The sequence below is a fragment of the Sander vitreus genome, chromosome 23, assembly GCF_031162955.1.
Source record: "Sander vitreus isolate 19-12246 chromosome 23, sanVit1, whole genome shotgun sequence".
In the NCBI taxonomy this organism is placed as follows: Eukaryota; Metazoa; Chordata; class Actinopteri; order Perciformes; family Percidae; genus Sander; species Sander vitreus.
Genome location: NC_135877.1, coordinates 9,200,577 through 9,213,399, shown reverse-complemented (window position 1 = coordinate 9,213,399; position 12,823 = coordinate 9,200,577). Strand labels below are relative to the sequence as shown.

Sequence of the window (12,823 nt, the reverse complement as noted above, 5' to 3'; positions counted from 1 at the left end):
TTGGGTGGGGTTTTTGTCTCGCTTTATTGCGGCCACGTTTTGCGCGCACACCATTTTTGCCGTGCGCTTTTACGCACAGCGACACTGACTGAACGGAGGAGTGATGAAGACAAAAGAAAAGGCAAAGAGCACCGGGGGCCAAGCGCTGGTTGAGGTAGTAGTTTGTGCTGTTGGTCGGGTTGTCATATTACCCCTATGTGGAGATGACTGCGCAATCTACTGCCTTGCTGGCGCTGGTGACTTGCGTCAGAGGAGTCAAACGGATCCAACTGAATGACTGAGCTCACTGTGTAGTTGGTAAACAGAATACATTAAACCGAGATGATGGATATGCCTTCAAAATAATCACCTCTCCAGTGTTGTGCGTAAATTATCAGAAGGTGTGAACTGGGACAGATATGTTCGAATGAAACCCGTGTAAAGCGAAAATATCTGCTACTACATTTTAAAATAAACTGATTTTAATGGTATGTATCACGTGCGTTTGTGTTTCTTTTCTCAAAGTCATAATTTATTATCTAACGAAAGTCAGGATGTGTATCCAGAAGTCAAAGGAACTGAATTGAGTTCTTATCTAGATAGTCTTTTGGAATTTAGAGACTTAACATGTAAATGCTATCCAATGCACTGCAATTCACCTTTTGGGCTAGTATAAAATAATTGGTGGAGTTTAGGGACTGCATTTTTTTAGGTATTTTAGGCTGTTCATAAGTGATTGAAAGGTATACCCCTCAGGAGAGCTCACAGCTTTACTTTATTATGCATCTTAACAGAAAGCTGCAAACTGTCAAAAAAACGAAGTGTGTCCAATAAAGTGACAGTGACAGCTCTTGGTTCAAAATAAAAACAATGGCAGGAATATTATGTAAAAAGGATGCATTATTTTTTTATGTGTCATCATTTTGTCAATTGCTAATCCCATTGGGTTAGTTAGTTGATTAACATACACCATCTTAAGTGCCCTTTTAGGGCAAACTTAATTGTGCCAGTCAATAGTGTTATATTACTATGATAATGTGGGTGGGTGTAGCAATTATAAAAATTATATTATTTATAAAAATAATGTTCAGCCTCCCTCCTGTTGTTAACAACCTTTTAGGTGGCCTTAGTAGTAAATATATTTTTTTAAATATTTAAGTTGTACCAGTCAGTACTAGTAATGGGGACATTCATCTGTTTCTCTTTGCATTTCTTCCATGATTATTGCAGATAAATACAGGAAATCAATTTGGGTTAATGGCTTTTACCCAGCTTAAAATCATTTAGAATTGCATCTGTATTATTGTGCAAATTCAGTAGGTCCACATTATACTGTATACATCGACCCTCAGTATGTGTCTTGTTAAATGTTTCGGGTTTTAGTGAGCACTCTGTAGTTGCTCTAATGAATCCGTCTGCTGTCTGCTCACAAAGTGTAACTAGTCTTTTGGAGGCCCGTTGACTCCGTTTGTTAGTTTTCCCCCAGTGAGAACTGAGGGAATAGAAACAGCTACAATTTTGATTAGCTCTTCTCTTCTCCTCAGCTTGTTCCTCATTTAGATTGATTTGGTCTGGTAAACTGATGTGGACTGCAAGTGAAAAGGGGTTCTTGCATATTGAGTTTACTTGACATTCATTTCTAACTTCCTAAGCAGCGAAATAACAGTCAGGAAAGTGGCAGCATCAGCTTTCATGCTAAACAATCGGAGCAATGCTAGCTTGAATTGATAAAGATATTCTATGACATGAAAGGCATAATTGGATGTCTTATATGACATTGCCGGCCCCAGAGGGTTAATGACACAAACTACTTTACTTCTACTTTAACATTTATTTATTTTTTGTTTTCAGTTCTGGAAAAGAAACACTGAAGGTAAACATTGCGTTTTTCCCCTCCAAAGTCAGAGTTGCACAAGGAAACATTAAAAATATTTCTTTTTGACTTTATAAGTTATATTTTTGTTATACAAAATGTACATTTCACATTCACAAATAGAGAAGTTGAGGGTAGCACAATGGTCACTTAAAAATGGTTCCCCACTGGACTTCAATCTTCCTCTGCTACAGGAAAAAAAACTCCCAGCTGCTCTTCTCATTTTCCCATTACGAACCTTATAGTCTAAAGGTAGAAAAAACAACAGCATTGACTACTTTTACAATACAGCAACTTCAAAAAGGGAAACCTACAGTTGGACTGAAGGGACAAAGTAAACTTTCAAGAGCTTCCTCGCCCATGTATTTACCAATGTAGTGGAACTAATCAACCACCCTGGAGGACTCCCCACCTTAAGAAAATCACTTTTAACAGCTTGTCCACTTTAACTACACATGATAATTGAACCTGAGTTGATGTGCAGCAGTTGGGTGGTACAGTAGGATGACAAAAATAAATCATATCTTCATTCTTTGACATTCATATAAGAGAAAAAGGCTTAATGACGGGTATAAGGATGAACATTCAACACATTCTGATGCCCCACATTCAGACGTTGTCTTAACATGTTTACAGTTCAAAACATTCACTCTATATGTCGGATTAAGTCTGGATGTTTGAAACCGCTCTGTTGAACTGGGACGCATGCTAAGACAATGCTTAGGTTGCGGCAGGACAGATTTGACTCAACAAAAAAAACTACAATAAAAAAAACTTGGTAACTGTCAAATAGCTTATATGATGGAATTACAGATGCACAGCAAATGATTATATTACAGTACAGACATTTTAAATTAAATACTTTTTTCATGGAATGTACAGGAGGAAAAGTGCACTATATGAACTTCATGCAAATGTAAATGACTGCTGCTTGAAGGAATGTCGATAATTGTCAACTGCAAAAAAAGTCAAAGCTAAGATTATAAATAGCCCATGCTGCACAATGGCACATATCATGTGACGTAAAACAAAAGTTGGATATTTCAGGAAATGTGCTTTGCCAGAAAGTAAGGTAGTGTGTGTCTTAAAATCTAAAACTATTCTGTTAAAAATGACTTCCTCCTCCTGGCACTGCACAACTTCCAAATTAATTTATTTGGGTTCAGTCAAAATTGCCTTATGAAATAAGGGACATATTCTCACTTTACAGTCAGGCCTAAAGTAAACCAGCACAACTCCAAAACTCTATATGTCCATTATTGAGTGAAAGAAAAGTCATAAAACTAAACTGTCACTGTTTATTTTGTCATCAAGGACTTAAAACATGCAGTTGGTTTTAATTGTATGCAGTCAATAATTAGTTTTCTCAGCCTGGAATCAAACTTTAAAAAAAATGAGGACCTTTTTTTTTATTGATTCTCTGAAGTCTTAAGTTTCTACTTCCCCAAGATTACGTCTTATCCCCTACATCTCAACCTAGTGTGGCTGGCTGAGGAGTATAGCCTGTATGAATGCAGAATAATAATGTAGGGAAGAAAAAAAATCATGCACATCAGTTTCTGAGGCTGTAGCACAGACAAGCAGAACTCTATGATCACTTTTCTCTCTCAAGTCCAAGTGCAAAAAAAAAATGTGGTTGTCTTTCCATTAGCGTTTCATTCCGTTCCTTCACAATTAATCATACCCTTGTAATGTTCAGGATGCTAACAACTCTAAAGGAACAACAACAACCTTAGAAATAATTCATGGTCTGTGCACATTCACAAACTAACTAAACCACTTTGATACATTACAGAAATACAAATTCAATCAATATACAAAACAGCAGTGTAAACCATTGCACCGTTGCTCATATTCCCAGGCCTACAATATGCCACTGCATGCACTGACACACAGTAAATTACTACATCCAAACTCAGTATTGTTACTCCCAAACTTGTCCCTCAAAAGACAAATGTATCTAAAGCTTATGAAACATGCAAAACATGTTAAAGCAAAAGAAAACTTTCAGTTTCTGTGTCAAACTCTTGCTCTGATTGACTTTGATTGTATATCATGATTTTCCTTTTTAAAATTAGAATTATACATTGAATTCAATCCTCCCTGCTACAGGGAATATTTGCATCTTCATCATTTCATATATCATAGCTGCTTGGTTAAATGATGTGGTTTAAAGTGCGAGCAGAAGTCATAATCTAATGTTTAGAAGTTGTCACTTCTTTTTTGTTGAAACAGGCATTTAGCGAAGTGTGAATGGGATTTCTTGAAAAACTAAATATCCACACAGTGTACAGCGTACAAAATATTGACTTAAAAAAAAAAAATTGGTTGACATTTTGGGAAACAAGCATATTCCCTTTCTTGCTGAGAGTTAGTTAAGAACATTGATACCACCCTCACTTTTGTACACAAAATAAGAAGTTAGCTACAGCCAGGCGACCGTTAGCTTAGCAGCTTTAAATACAGGAAGCGGCGGAAAACGTTAGCCTGGCTCTGTGCAAAGGCGCCTACCAGCACCTGGAAAGCTCACAAGCGAACATGTGTGGTGTATTTCCAGCAAACAACCCCTAGCTAGCTATTTCCCCCTGCTACCAGTCTTTATATAAGCTAAGGGTCTCCTAACGCACAGAAATGAGTGGTATCGATGTTCTCATCATAAATACGTATATTTCCCTAAATGTTGAAGCATGAACGTTTCGCGTTCGCGAAACATCCAGCCAAGTTAAAACATCATAACCATGAATGTTAATCACCAACTAGTCTAGATCCACGACGTTCCACTTCCGGGATTGCTCCGTTGCCGACGGAAAGTCAGCCAGATTTTACTCATTTAGGCCGGATGTCCGTTGCTTTGGGCTTTCTTTGTGTTGGCATTTTAAACTCCGGTGGATTTATGAGGACTATGGTTAACTGCTCCTCAGATCTCTGCAGGGTAAATCCAGACAGCTAGCTAACCTATCTGTCCAATCTGAGTTTTCTGTTGCACGACTAAAACAACCTTTGAACGTACACGTTCCACCCAAACAAGTTCCTTCCCAAGGCTATTTTGCAGAGGCGCCGTTGCTCCGTACGGCACTTGGCACCACTGCCAATTAACCAGAGCACGTTTTTCCTCCCATCCCGGGTATGCTGTGTGGACTCGCCAGACCTTCCTCCACAGCGCTGTGGAGGAAGGTCTGGCAATGCGAGACTAATTACCAACTAACTGCAACTAAACACAAAGTAATTGAATAAACACATTGATTTTTAAATGTGAAGACTCCATATCAGATTAAATGACTTGTAACTGAACATCTTTTTCTATGCAGCTGTTAAATAATGCCAATTTTCCTATTAAACTCTGTTCATAATAAACCAGATCAAACTATGTACCCGCTGTTGATCCATACAGGCTGAAGGGCTTTCACTCTACAGTAAAACTGATTGCTCATTTGCCTTGCTACTGTGAGATGGTCAACTTCAGGTCCTGGTCTCTTTTCTTCATTCACATTCTTAAAAACATAACTGAATGCACGTGAAACAGTGAAACCCTCTCCCAAATTTCCATGTGACAAAAGATTTCCAGGGCTGTTACCAACTGAAAGCCTTCGAAATGACAACAAGATGCTCAGAATGGGAACAGCAACGTGGGTTCGAGCCAAAATCTCATCGCTGCAATCAGTCTGTGATCTGAAAAGCATCTGGAAGCAGTTCTTCAGCAAGTGAATCCTTCAAAGCCACACTGTGGCGAAACAGAAAACGCAGCTGACCAGTCAGCTCGGTCCATGGTCACAAAACGAAGGAGTTTTTTTTTTTTTATAAACAAGTTGACTGTACATTATAGGAGAAGAGGGGAGGACTAAAAGATAGTGAAGAAGATGGGCAATGTACAGCACCGCAAGAGAGGTACGAAAGAAAATAGGTATTTTCTCCGCTTTGTAAGAGCACTCATCTATTTCAGCTTTCACATCTCTGCAGAAGTTCAGTTTAAACGGGCCAAATTATTTCTGTCAATTTTGATTCATGACACAAACTAATCAAATAATGTGTCTACATTTTCATGTTTTTCAGACTTTTGGGGCTTTAAAAAATAAACGAACAAAGCAGAGCTGACTGTACTGTTCCCCCGAGCAGCCAACTTGGGTGTCTTCAAATTCTGGACTCCTTTGGAGATATGAAACACCAACAACTCCAAATATCCAAACATAGTGGTATATCCTTGGTCTAAGGAAGAAAACAAATGTGCAAACGGCACTGATCATGAGGAAACTGAAGGGGGATTCTCAGTTCCAATCAATCCTGTTGGTTTAAGAGCCTACACGCCCTCCAGGTCCTTGAACTGCAACATCTCTGTGGGGCTCTTCAGGGCTGACGGTTGCCATACATCAGCGGTATGATGAAGGCCGAGATGTCATCTCCGGAGCCCAGACGCTCATTGGTGATCCTCCAGCCTCTGTCCCTCAGCACGCCACGTGCTCGCATCACCAGGTCTTGTGCTGCCATTGTATACCTGGACAAACAACACAAAAGCCTGTAATCCACAGTATGTAGGGCCCTTCCACTGAACTGTCTTAACAGTTTGTTTTTTTTAGGCCACCTGACAATTGTTGGGGTAAATTAAGTGTTTTGTCATTATACTGTCCCACTGTATTATTTTCCATTTTTTCAAAATACCATCTTTAGACTAGATATTGGACCTTGTCTGCACTGGTGAGACCTTCTATTTTTGACTTTATTTGCAGATTTATTATATTAAGTGTGAAAATGATAAGGAACTGGTACGTGGCCAAGGGAGTAATTTATCCTTGAAAGGGAAACAATGCCTGCTAAATAAAACAGTTTAACATTAAGGTATAATTATACAGTCAAAAATACTTTTTATTGGGGAACTTTTTCTTTTTTCCTTTACAGCATAGACTGCAAAAATAATGGACGTATCAGCAGTGATGTCCCCCATTGGTTTGTGTACTACCATTTTGGTTTTGAAGCCTTGAGTTTGGCAATTTGTCTGGCGCTATGTTGGTTTTTTGAAACTGGACGTGACCATTTTTTTGGAAGGGGGGGCTGGGGGACAATAATGACGCAGCTAAGCCAGTGTTGTTTTGTATATGGTTTAAATGGTACTGCGCTAAGCTGAAAACTGAAAGCTAAAGAGGAAAGTTGCCGACTTTTAACCGGCCGACGCGTGTCATCCAGTGGGGTTTTACCGACAGGTAAACACGACCATGTACAGCAGTACACGGAAAATCGGCAACCTTTTCAAAGTTACTAGCTAGCAAGCTTGGTTGGCCACACCCTAAAGGATCCCCTGCTTTATCATCTATTTTAAAATAAATGGAACCATAATTTACAAAATCAACATCATGGTGTATTAAAGAAGACTTGAAACTAGCGATTGAGACCATAACCTCATTATGAATGTTTAATAAGATAATAAATCAAGTGAGAAGTAAGGTTTTTTTGTCATTGACTTTAATGCAATGGGACATATTTTTTGAGCCAGTGGAGTCGCTCCCTGCTGGAAATTAGATAGAATGTAAGTTTGAGGCACCCCCGTATTAGCTTCACTTTTCAGACCTGGATAAACCGACCACTATTTTTTTTACAGTCTACAAAATTAAAGCAGCAACCCTGTAATTAAAAATTCAGAAAGACAGAAAAAAAAATTCAGAAAGACAAAGGAACCAAGCAGCCAACCTGTGTAAGTCATCGGGGTCACAGTTGGCCAGGAATGTGGTGACGGCTTCGGCTACTTCCTGGTTGGAGAGAACGTCCCAGAGACCGTCGGTTCCCATTACCAGAACATCATCAGCCCCGTGCTCATACTGCTGCAAGTTATATACCTTAACCTGAATGCCAAAACAAAAAACATTTTTCATTAAATTCATTAAGGGTTTCATTAAAAACTACCAACAAAATTACTTTGGTACATGTTATGGCTTAATTTACTTCCTTAGTGCAGCAAGAGAGGACTCGCACACAGAGAACAAAAACGATATTAAGAGTCTGGATTTTAAATGTTTCTATTTGATACATTACAGGGCTTCCCATCCTCAGGGAAAAAGCCAACATCTCTCTCTCTCTCTCTGAAAGTGTGTCAATGCCATGGATTTGTATTGCTCTGGTGTGTTTGTAATGACTTGACCTGCTGGCGATTGGCTTCATGTGTGTTCAATCAAGCCCTAGATGATTGACGAGGTGCACCTGTAGAGTAAGCCACATATAAGGTGACTCATCACGTATGCCTCATCTTTCACTGAGGAAAGTCCAACATGCACTGAAAAATTGCCCTTTTATAGTTTTTCATTGTCTGTACAGCTCTGTAATGTGTCAAACATACATACAGAAAGAAGACAAGACGAACCCTTGTGAACCACATTAATTTACTTCCTTGCCAACAACTGGTCTGGTCGCATCACACATTGGTGGTTATCGGATCAGAAACCAAAACGATGACATCAGAACTCAGAATTATAAAGTTATACCAAAGTGAAAAGTTTCTTTTAAGTGGCTGTCAAGATCAAGTACACTCAACTGAAGTAGCTCAAGTTTCTTAAGGGTGAGAGTCCTGTTTGTGAGAGAGAAAGAACGAGACACAGAGTGCTGAGAGGAGTTCAGTCTTCAATGTGAACCTGGTATGAACCCGGGTATTAATGAATTAAAGATCAAGCAGAGAGCTCTGGGAGGGGAAATGTAAAACTTAACAAACTACATCAGGAGATGAAAGAGCTTTGAAACCAGCGCCAGACAGTCAGATAGGTGAGCTTGAGTTCTCCTGCAGCAGAGGACCTTGTTCAGACAGAGGTGCAGATATGACAGGGGTAAACGTAGTGTAACTGACTGATCCTTTTATATAGGACATTCATGAGACAAAACAAGGTCAGGAATGGGGCTGAGAAGAACTAGGATGAATGGAGGAAAGAAACACCTGCAACATCTGATCAGGGTTAATGGGTTTAAGAAGATAGATGCTGACATGTAACACAGACCAAACGCAGATAAATCCTAACAGGAAACCCAGGCCAACCACAGACCCAAGCTAATATCTACTGTGTTTCTTTATGTGCTTTTGACAGAGAAAGGACAAGTTCATTATGTTCTGCCAAAGGTACAGGAACTTTTAACCTGCTGCCAAAATCTATAACTGTTTACTGGATGGCGGTCTTCTTCACTGCCTTTGTTGACACACACGTGTTTCTTGGCGTGTAACGACCACCTGTAGATAATTGGCTTAGTGTGAAGCCATTGGCAGGACTGTATTGAGTCACCCGCGTGCACATGCGTACTTGTGCGTGTGCGCGAGACAAACAACATGGGGACCTACTCATAAAACAACGGCTAAGCACTAGTGTTACTAGTCACCAAAAATGACTGTTGTTTTTTTGAGTGTATTGTTAATAGTTTTTTTGTTATTAAAAAGGAAGAAAAATGGTGTTGGGGAAATATTAGAAATGCTCCTTTTCATGTCAGCCAGCTGGATGGGCGTGTCAGTGTTTGACAGCAGCTGGCAGGCTGCCAAGGTGCTGGTGTTACAGCCAAGCGAATGATAGCATAGGGCCAATCCCAATACACCCTTTGCCCCTACCACTTAGCCCTACTACTCCGTTTCACGTGTTTACATGTAGCGGTAGTGATTTCAGTTCTTGTTGGGATAGAGGGGTAGGGTGTGACCGTCCAAACAGAGGTTTTTCATAGGCACACTCAAAAGCGAGTGTTTTGAGAAATCCTTCAGAAATATCAGCAAGATGGCATAAACAAAAGGAACCCACAAGTGTAGTTATCTTTCTTAATAAATATTTAAAAGTTAGGATAACCATCATATTATGTTGTTTTAATGTATTATAGATGTTTTCGGAGACGTAAGAGCCGCTAGCACAGGCAGCTGTCAGTCATGTAATACATGAAGACTTTGAGCCTGGCTAAAAGCTTTAATGTCACTTTATTAAGTTTTTAATATATCTTCAGGTGAGAAAGGAACCATTTAGATTCCCAATATGTGGTCAGATTTTCATAATAACGCCTTTAAAAATTTGCTGTGACTTTTTCGGAGATGATAGCTGCAAGTAAGACTGGCCGGCGGCCATCTCTGAGGATACTGCTGCCGAAAATCCGGCAACATACTTGTTGCGTCTGTTTACGTAAATTAAAACCACTACCCTTTGTAACTTTGTTCAGAGGGGCAAGTCAAAAAGCGAGGGTCAGCTTTTTCTCTGCTGCAGCTGCTGATTTATTCTCACAACTGAATGTGACTTTTGTTTTTACTCTGTAATGGATGCAACTTGAAATGCAAAGTATGATACTTGTGATTAAAAGTCAAGTAAAAGATACCCCCCAAAAAAGTACATAAAGACTTGGTATAGTGACGAGAGTAAATGTAATTCATTACTTCCACCCCTGGTTAGTGGTATATAAAAGTAAGGACCACGACAGAGTCCAACTGGACCCAAAGTGACATTTGCAGGTAGATTAACATGCTGTTTAATTTGCTGCAGCTGGCTATCATTAGCTAATCAGCCTGCAAGCTGACGTCAGCAGTGCGCTTTAGTTTGGTGGCCCAAGTTAGATAAACAGGAGACTTTAGCAGCAAAGATAATATGGGTTGTTGTTATGTGGCTCCTGTGTTGTGTACATAGACTGTATATTAATGGACAGAGCATGTGTGACGTCTCCCATTGGTTTGTGGAGATCTGCTATCCTTCGTTGAGTTTGCCGTTACGGGCGCAGCCATCCTGGTTGCGGATGTGACGATTTTAGACGAGAGGGAGGAGTTGCTTACACTCTGTTACGTTACACTGGCAATCACATCATAGCCACGCCCTAAAATACCCCCTGCTTTATCGCCAATTTTCATTCAAAAAATGAACATCAGTCTGTGTTGCAAAATACTTGGAACTAGCGATTGAGACCATTAACTCATTATGAAAATGTTTACTGAGGTAATAAATCAAGTGAGAAGTGGGTCACTTTCTCAATAACTTCTACAGAAACCGACCTCCTTTTGCAACCGCACGTGTCGCCCCCTGCTGGAATTCAGATAGAATGCAGGTTTAAGGCACCTCCGCATTTGCAGCACTTCCCCGAACCGGATGCGTTGTCCATTAATATTAACAGTCTATGGTTGTGTAGCAAGCTGCTGGTCAGTGTAACCGTCCGCTCTGCCTATGATAGAAAGCTAACGGTACTGCTTAATGCAAGATTTGATTGGCTTGGAGACCTAATAATAAGGTCTCCATCTACGTAGACACATGCAATGCAAAACTAGGGGATGCCATCATGAAACCCAAAATACATAATATACATTTCTCCGTTTTGGTTTCTGAACACAGGACGTGTAAGCTGTAGCAGACACACAAAAAATTGAGTTGGACTTTAAGCTTATTTGGGTCAGCATGACTTTGACTATTTGCAGTGTTGGCTCTTACCTCAGGGCAACAGGAAAGGAACGGTTTGATGTAGATGTTGGAGTCGTGAACTTTGAGGTCATGGTCACCAAGCCCACGGGTCACCCCGATGGTGGCCAACACTCGTGCCTGTAAAACAAAGACTGGTTCAGTTTAGGTTTCTTATGCGTTTTCATTTTTTACACAGCATTTTTGCCAGAAATTCTGGGGTTTGTCAGTTAGCCATTATTACAGTCGGACAGTAACCGAGATTGCAGTGTTTTACCCTGATGAATTTACAAGATATGCGGGCGGTGGTGGAGCTGGTAATTGCTCACAGTACAGTGTGTTGCATATTTTGGTGTATATATGTAAATATGTGCATTAAACAAACACATATCACAATATGTGAAACTGTTCAGAGGTCTGTAGAGTGTTGAAATTTATTTTTCTATTCATTTCCATTCCATTAATTATCAAAATCTTTTTCAATAGTTTTCTCTTTTATCCCTGTGCAAAAACTTGTTTTGTACATTCTTTGAATTCAACAGCTTTTCATCAGACAACACTGGTGCTATGTGGTTGTCAGATGCTTTTGTCCGTTATGTCGCTCTTTGCATCAAACAGAATTGATTGAAAACATGAAACAACTGACATGACGTGGAGTGTTTTAATTTTCGGTTTTCTTCTTCTCATCTCATCCCCTGCTGTCCCAGCGGGGATTAACTTCACTTCTCAAAGAGACGACTGTCATCTCCCGAATGGAGTGTGTCTGTCTGAATGTCTGTGTGTGTGTGTGTGTGTTAGATGTAGCTACTGTAGTGAAACAGATGGATTGTCTCCTCTCTCTCTTCTAGTGAGGGTATACATTGATACACACATGCACAGAGTGGTACTCGCACATCAGAGACCAAGTGTTCGCCCACTCTCTGGGTGGCTAGCAGGCATGCATGGGTGTCAGATTGACAATGTTCGAGTAAGTGAGTGATTTTCTCTGCAGTTCTAAATTCCAGAGTCGATTTACAGAACTTGGAGTAGACACGCACGCACCCATACCTTTTTCCCTTCCCCATATATCAGTGGAAACTTGAGATCTTCATCGTTGATGGTCTTGTATGCCCTGTGTTTGAGGAAGGAAAAGAAAAACAGACCAAGACAGTGAATGATCGTTTTTTCTGTCTGACACATACTCACACAGAAATAATAAACACACACTAAAGGTACTTTTGTGAAGCAATTTAAATGTATTCATTGCTTTGTATTGCCAATGTGTGACAGGATTGTAACGTAATGAACTTTCTCTGTTGCCTATGACAACCTGTGGACTGATTTCTATGTAAAGGACTCCAAAGAATGTGACGTTTATGCGCACTCACAAGTGCCTTGCCTCTCTTTAGCTCCACAAGTAAACAGCAATTAGTTAGCTTGCTTGCCAATGAGGACAAATTGCTAGCTAGCTAACATAGCAAAATACTGTCTTAAGTGGAAAAGGTCAGCTAATTGGCTAGCTTTGTAATATTACGTTATCAGCTAATGGTACGAAGCAAACAATGTCAAATCCGTGCAGCATAGCTAAATTACAGCTAGGTGGCTAACCTTAGTTTGCTTGGTT

At 40.0% G+C, this 12,823-nt stretch overlaps 1 protein-coding gene across 1 annotated transcript in view; it reads right to left on the bottom strand.

The window, feature by feature from the left end:
• Window positions 1–1,801: 1,801 nt before the first annotated feature.
• LOC144537622 (protein phosphatase 1H-like) overlaps window positions 1,802–12,823 on the bottom strand; it is a 31,690-nt gene continuing 20,668 nt past the window's right edge. Inside the window, exons 7-10 of the mRNA XM_078281371.1 lie at window positions 12,268–12,331; window positions 11,254–11,361; window positions 7,529–7,680; window positions 1,802–6,341 (exon numbers count right to left, since the gene is read on the bottom strand). Of these exons, the coding sequence (XP_078137497.1) occupies window positions 6,194–6,341; window positions 7,529–7,680; window positions 11,254–11,361; window positions 12,268–12,331 (472 nt within the window). The 3' untranslated portion in view covers window positions 1,802–6,193. The remainder of the gene's footprint in view (window positions 6,342–7,528; window positions 7,681–11,253; window positions 11,362–12,267; window positions 12,332–12,823) is intronic.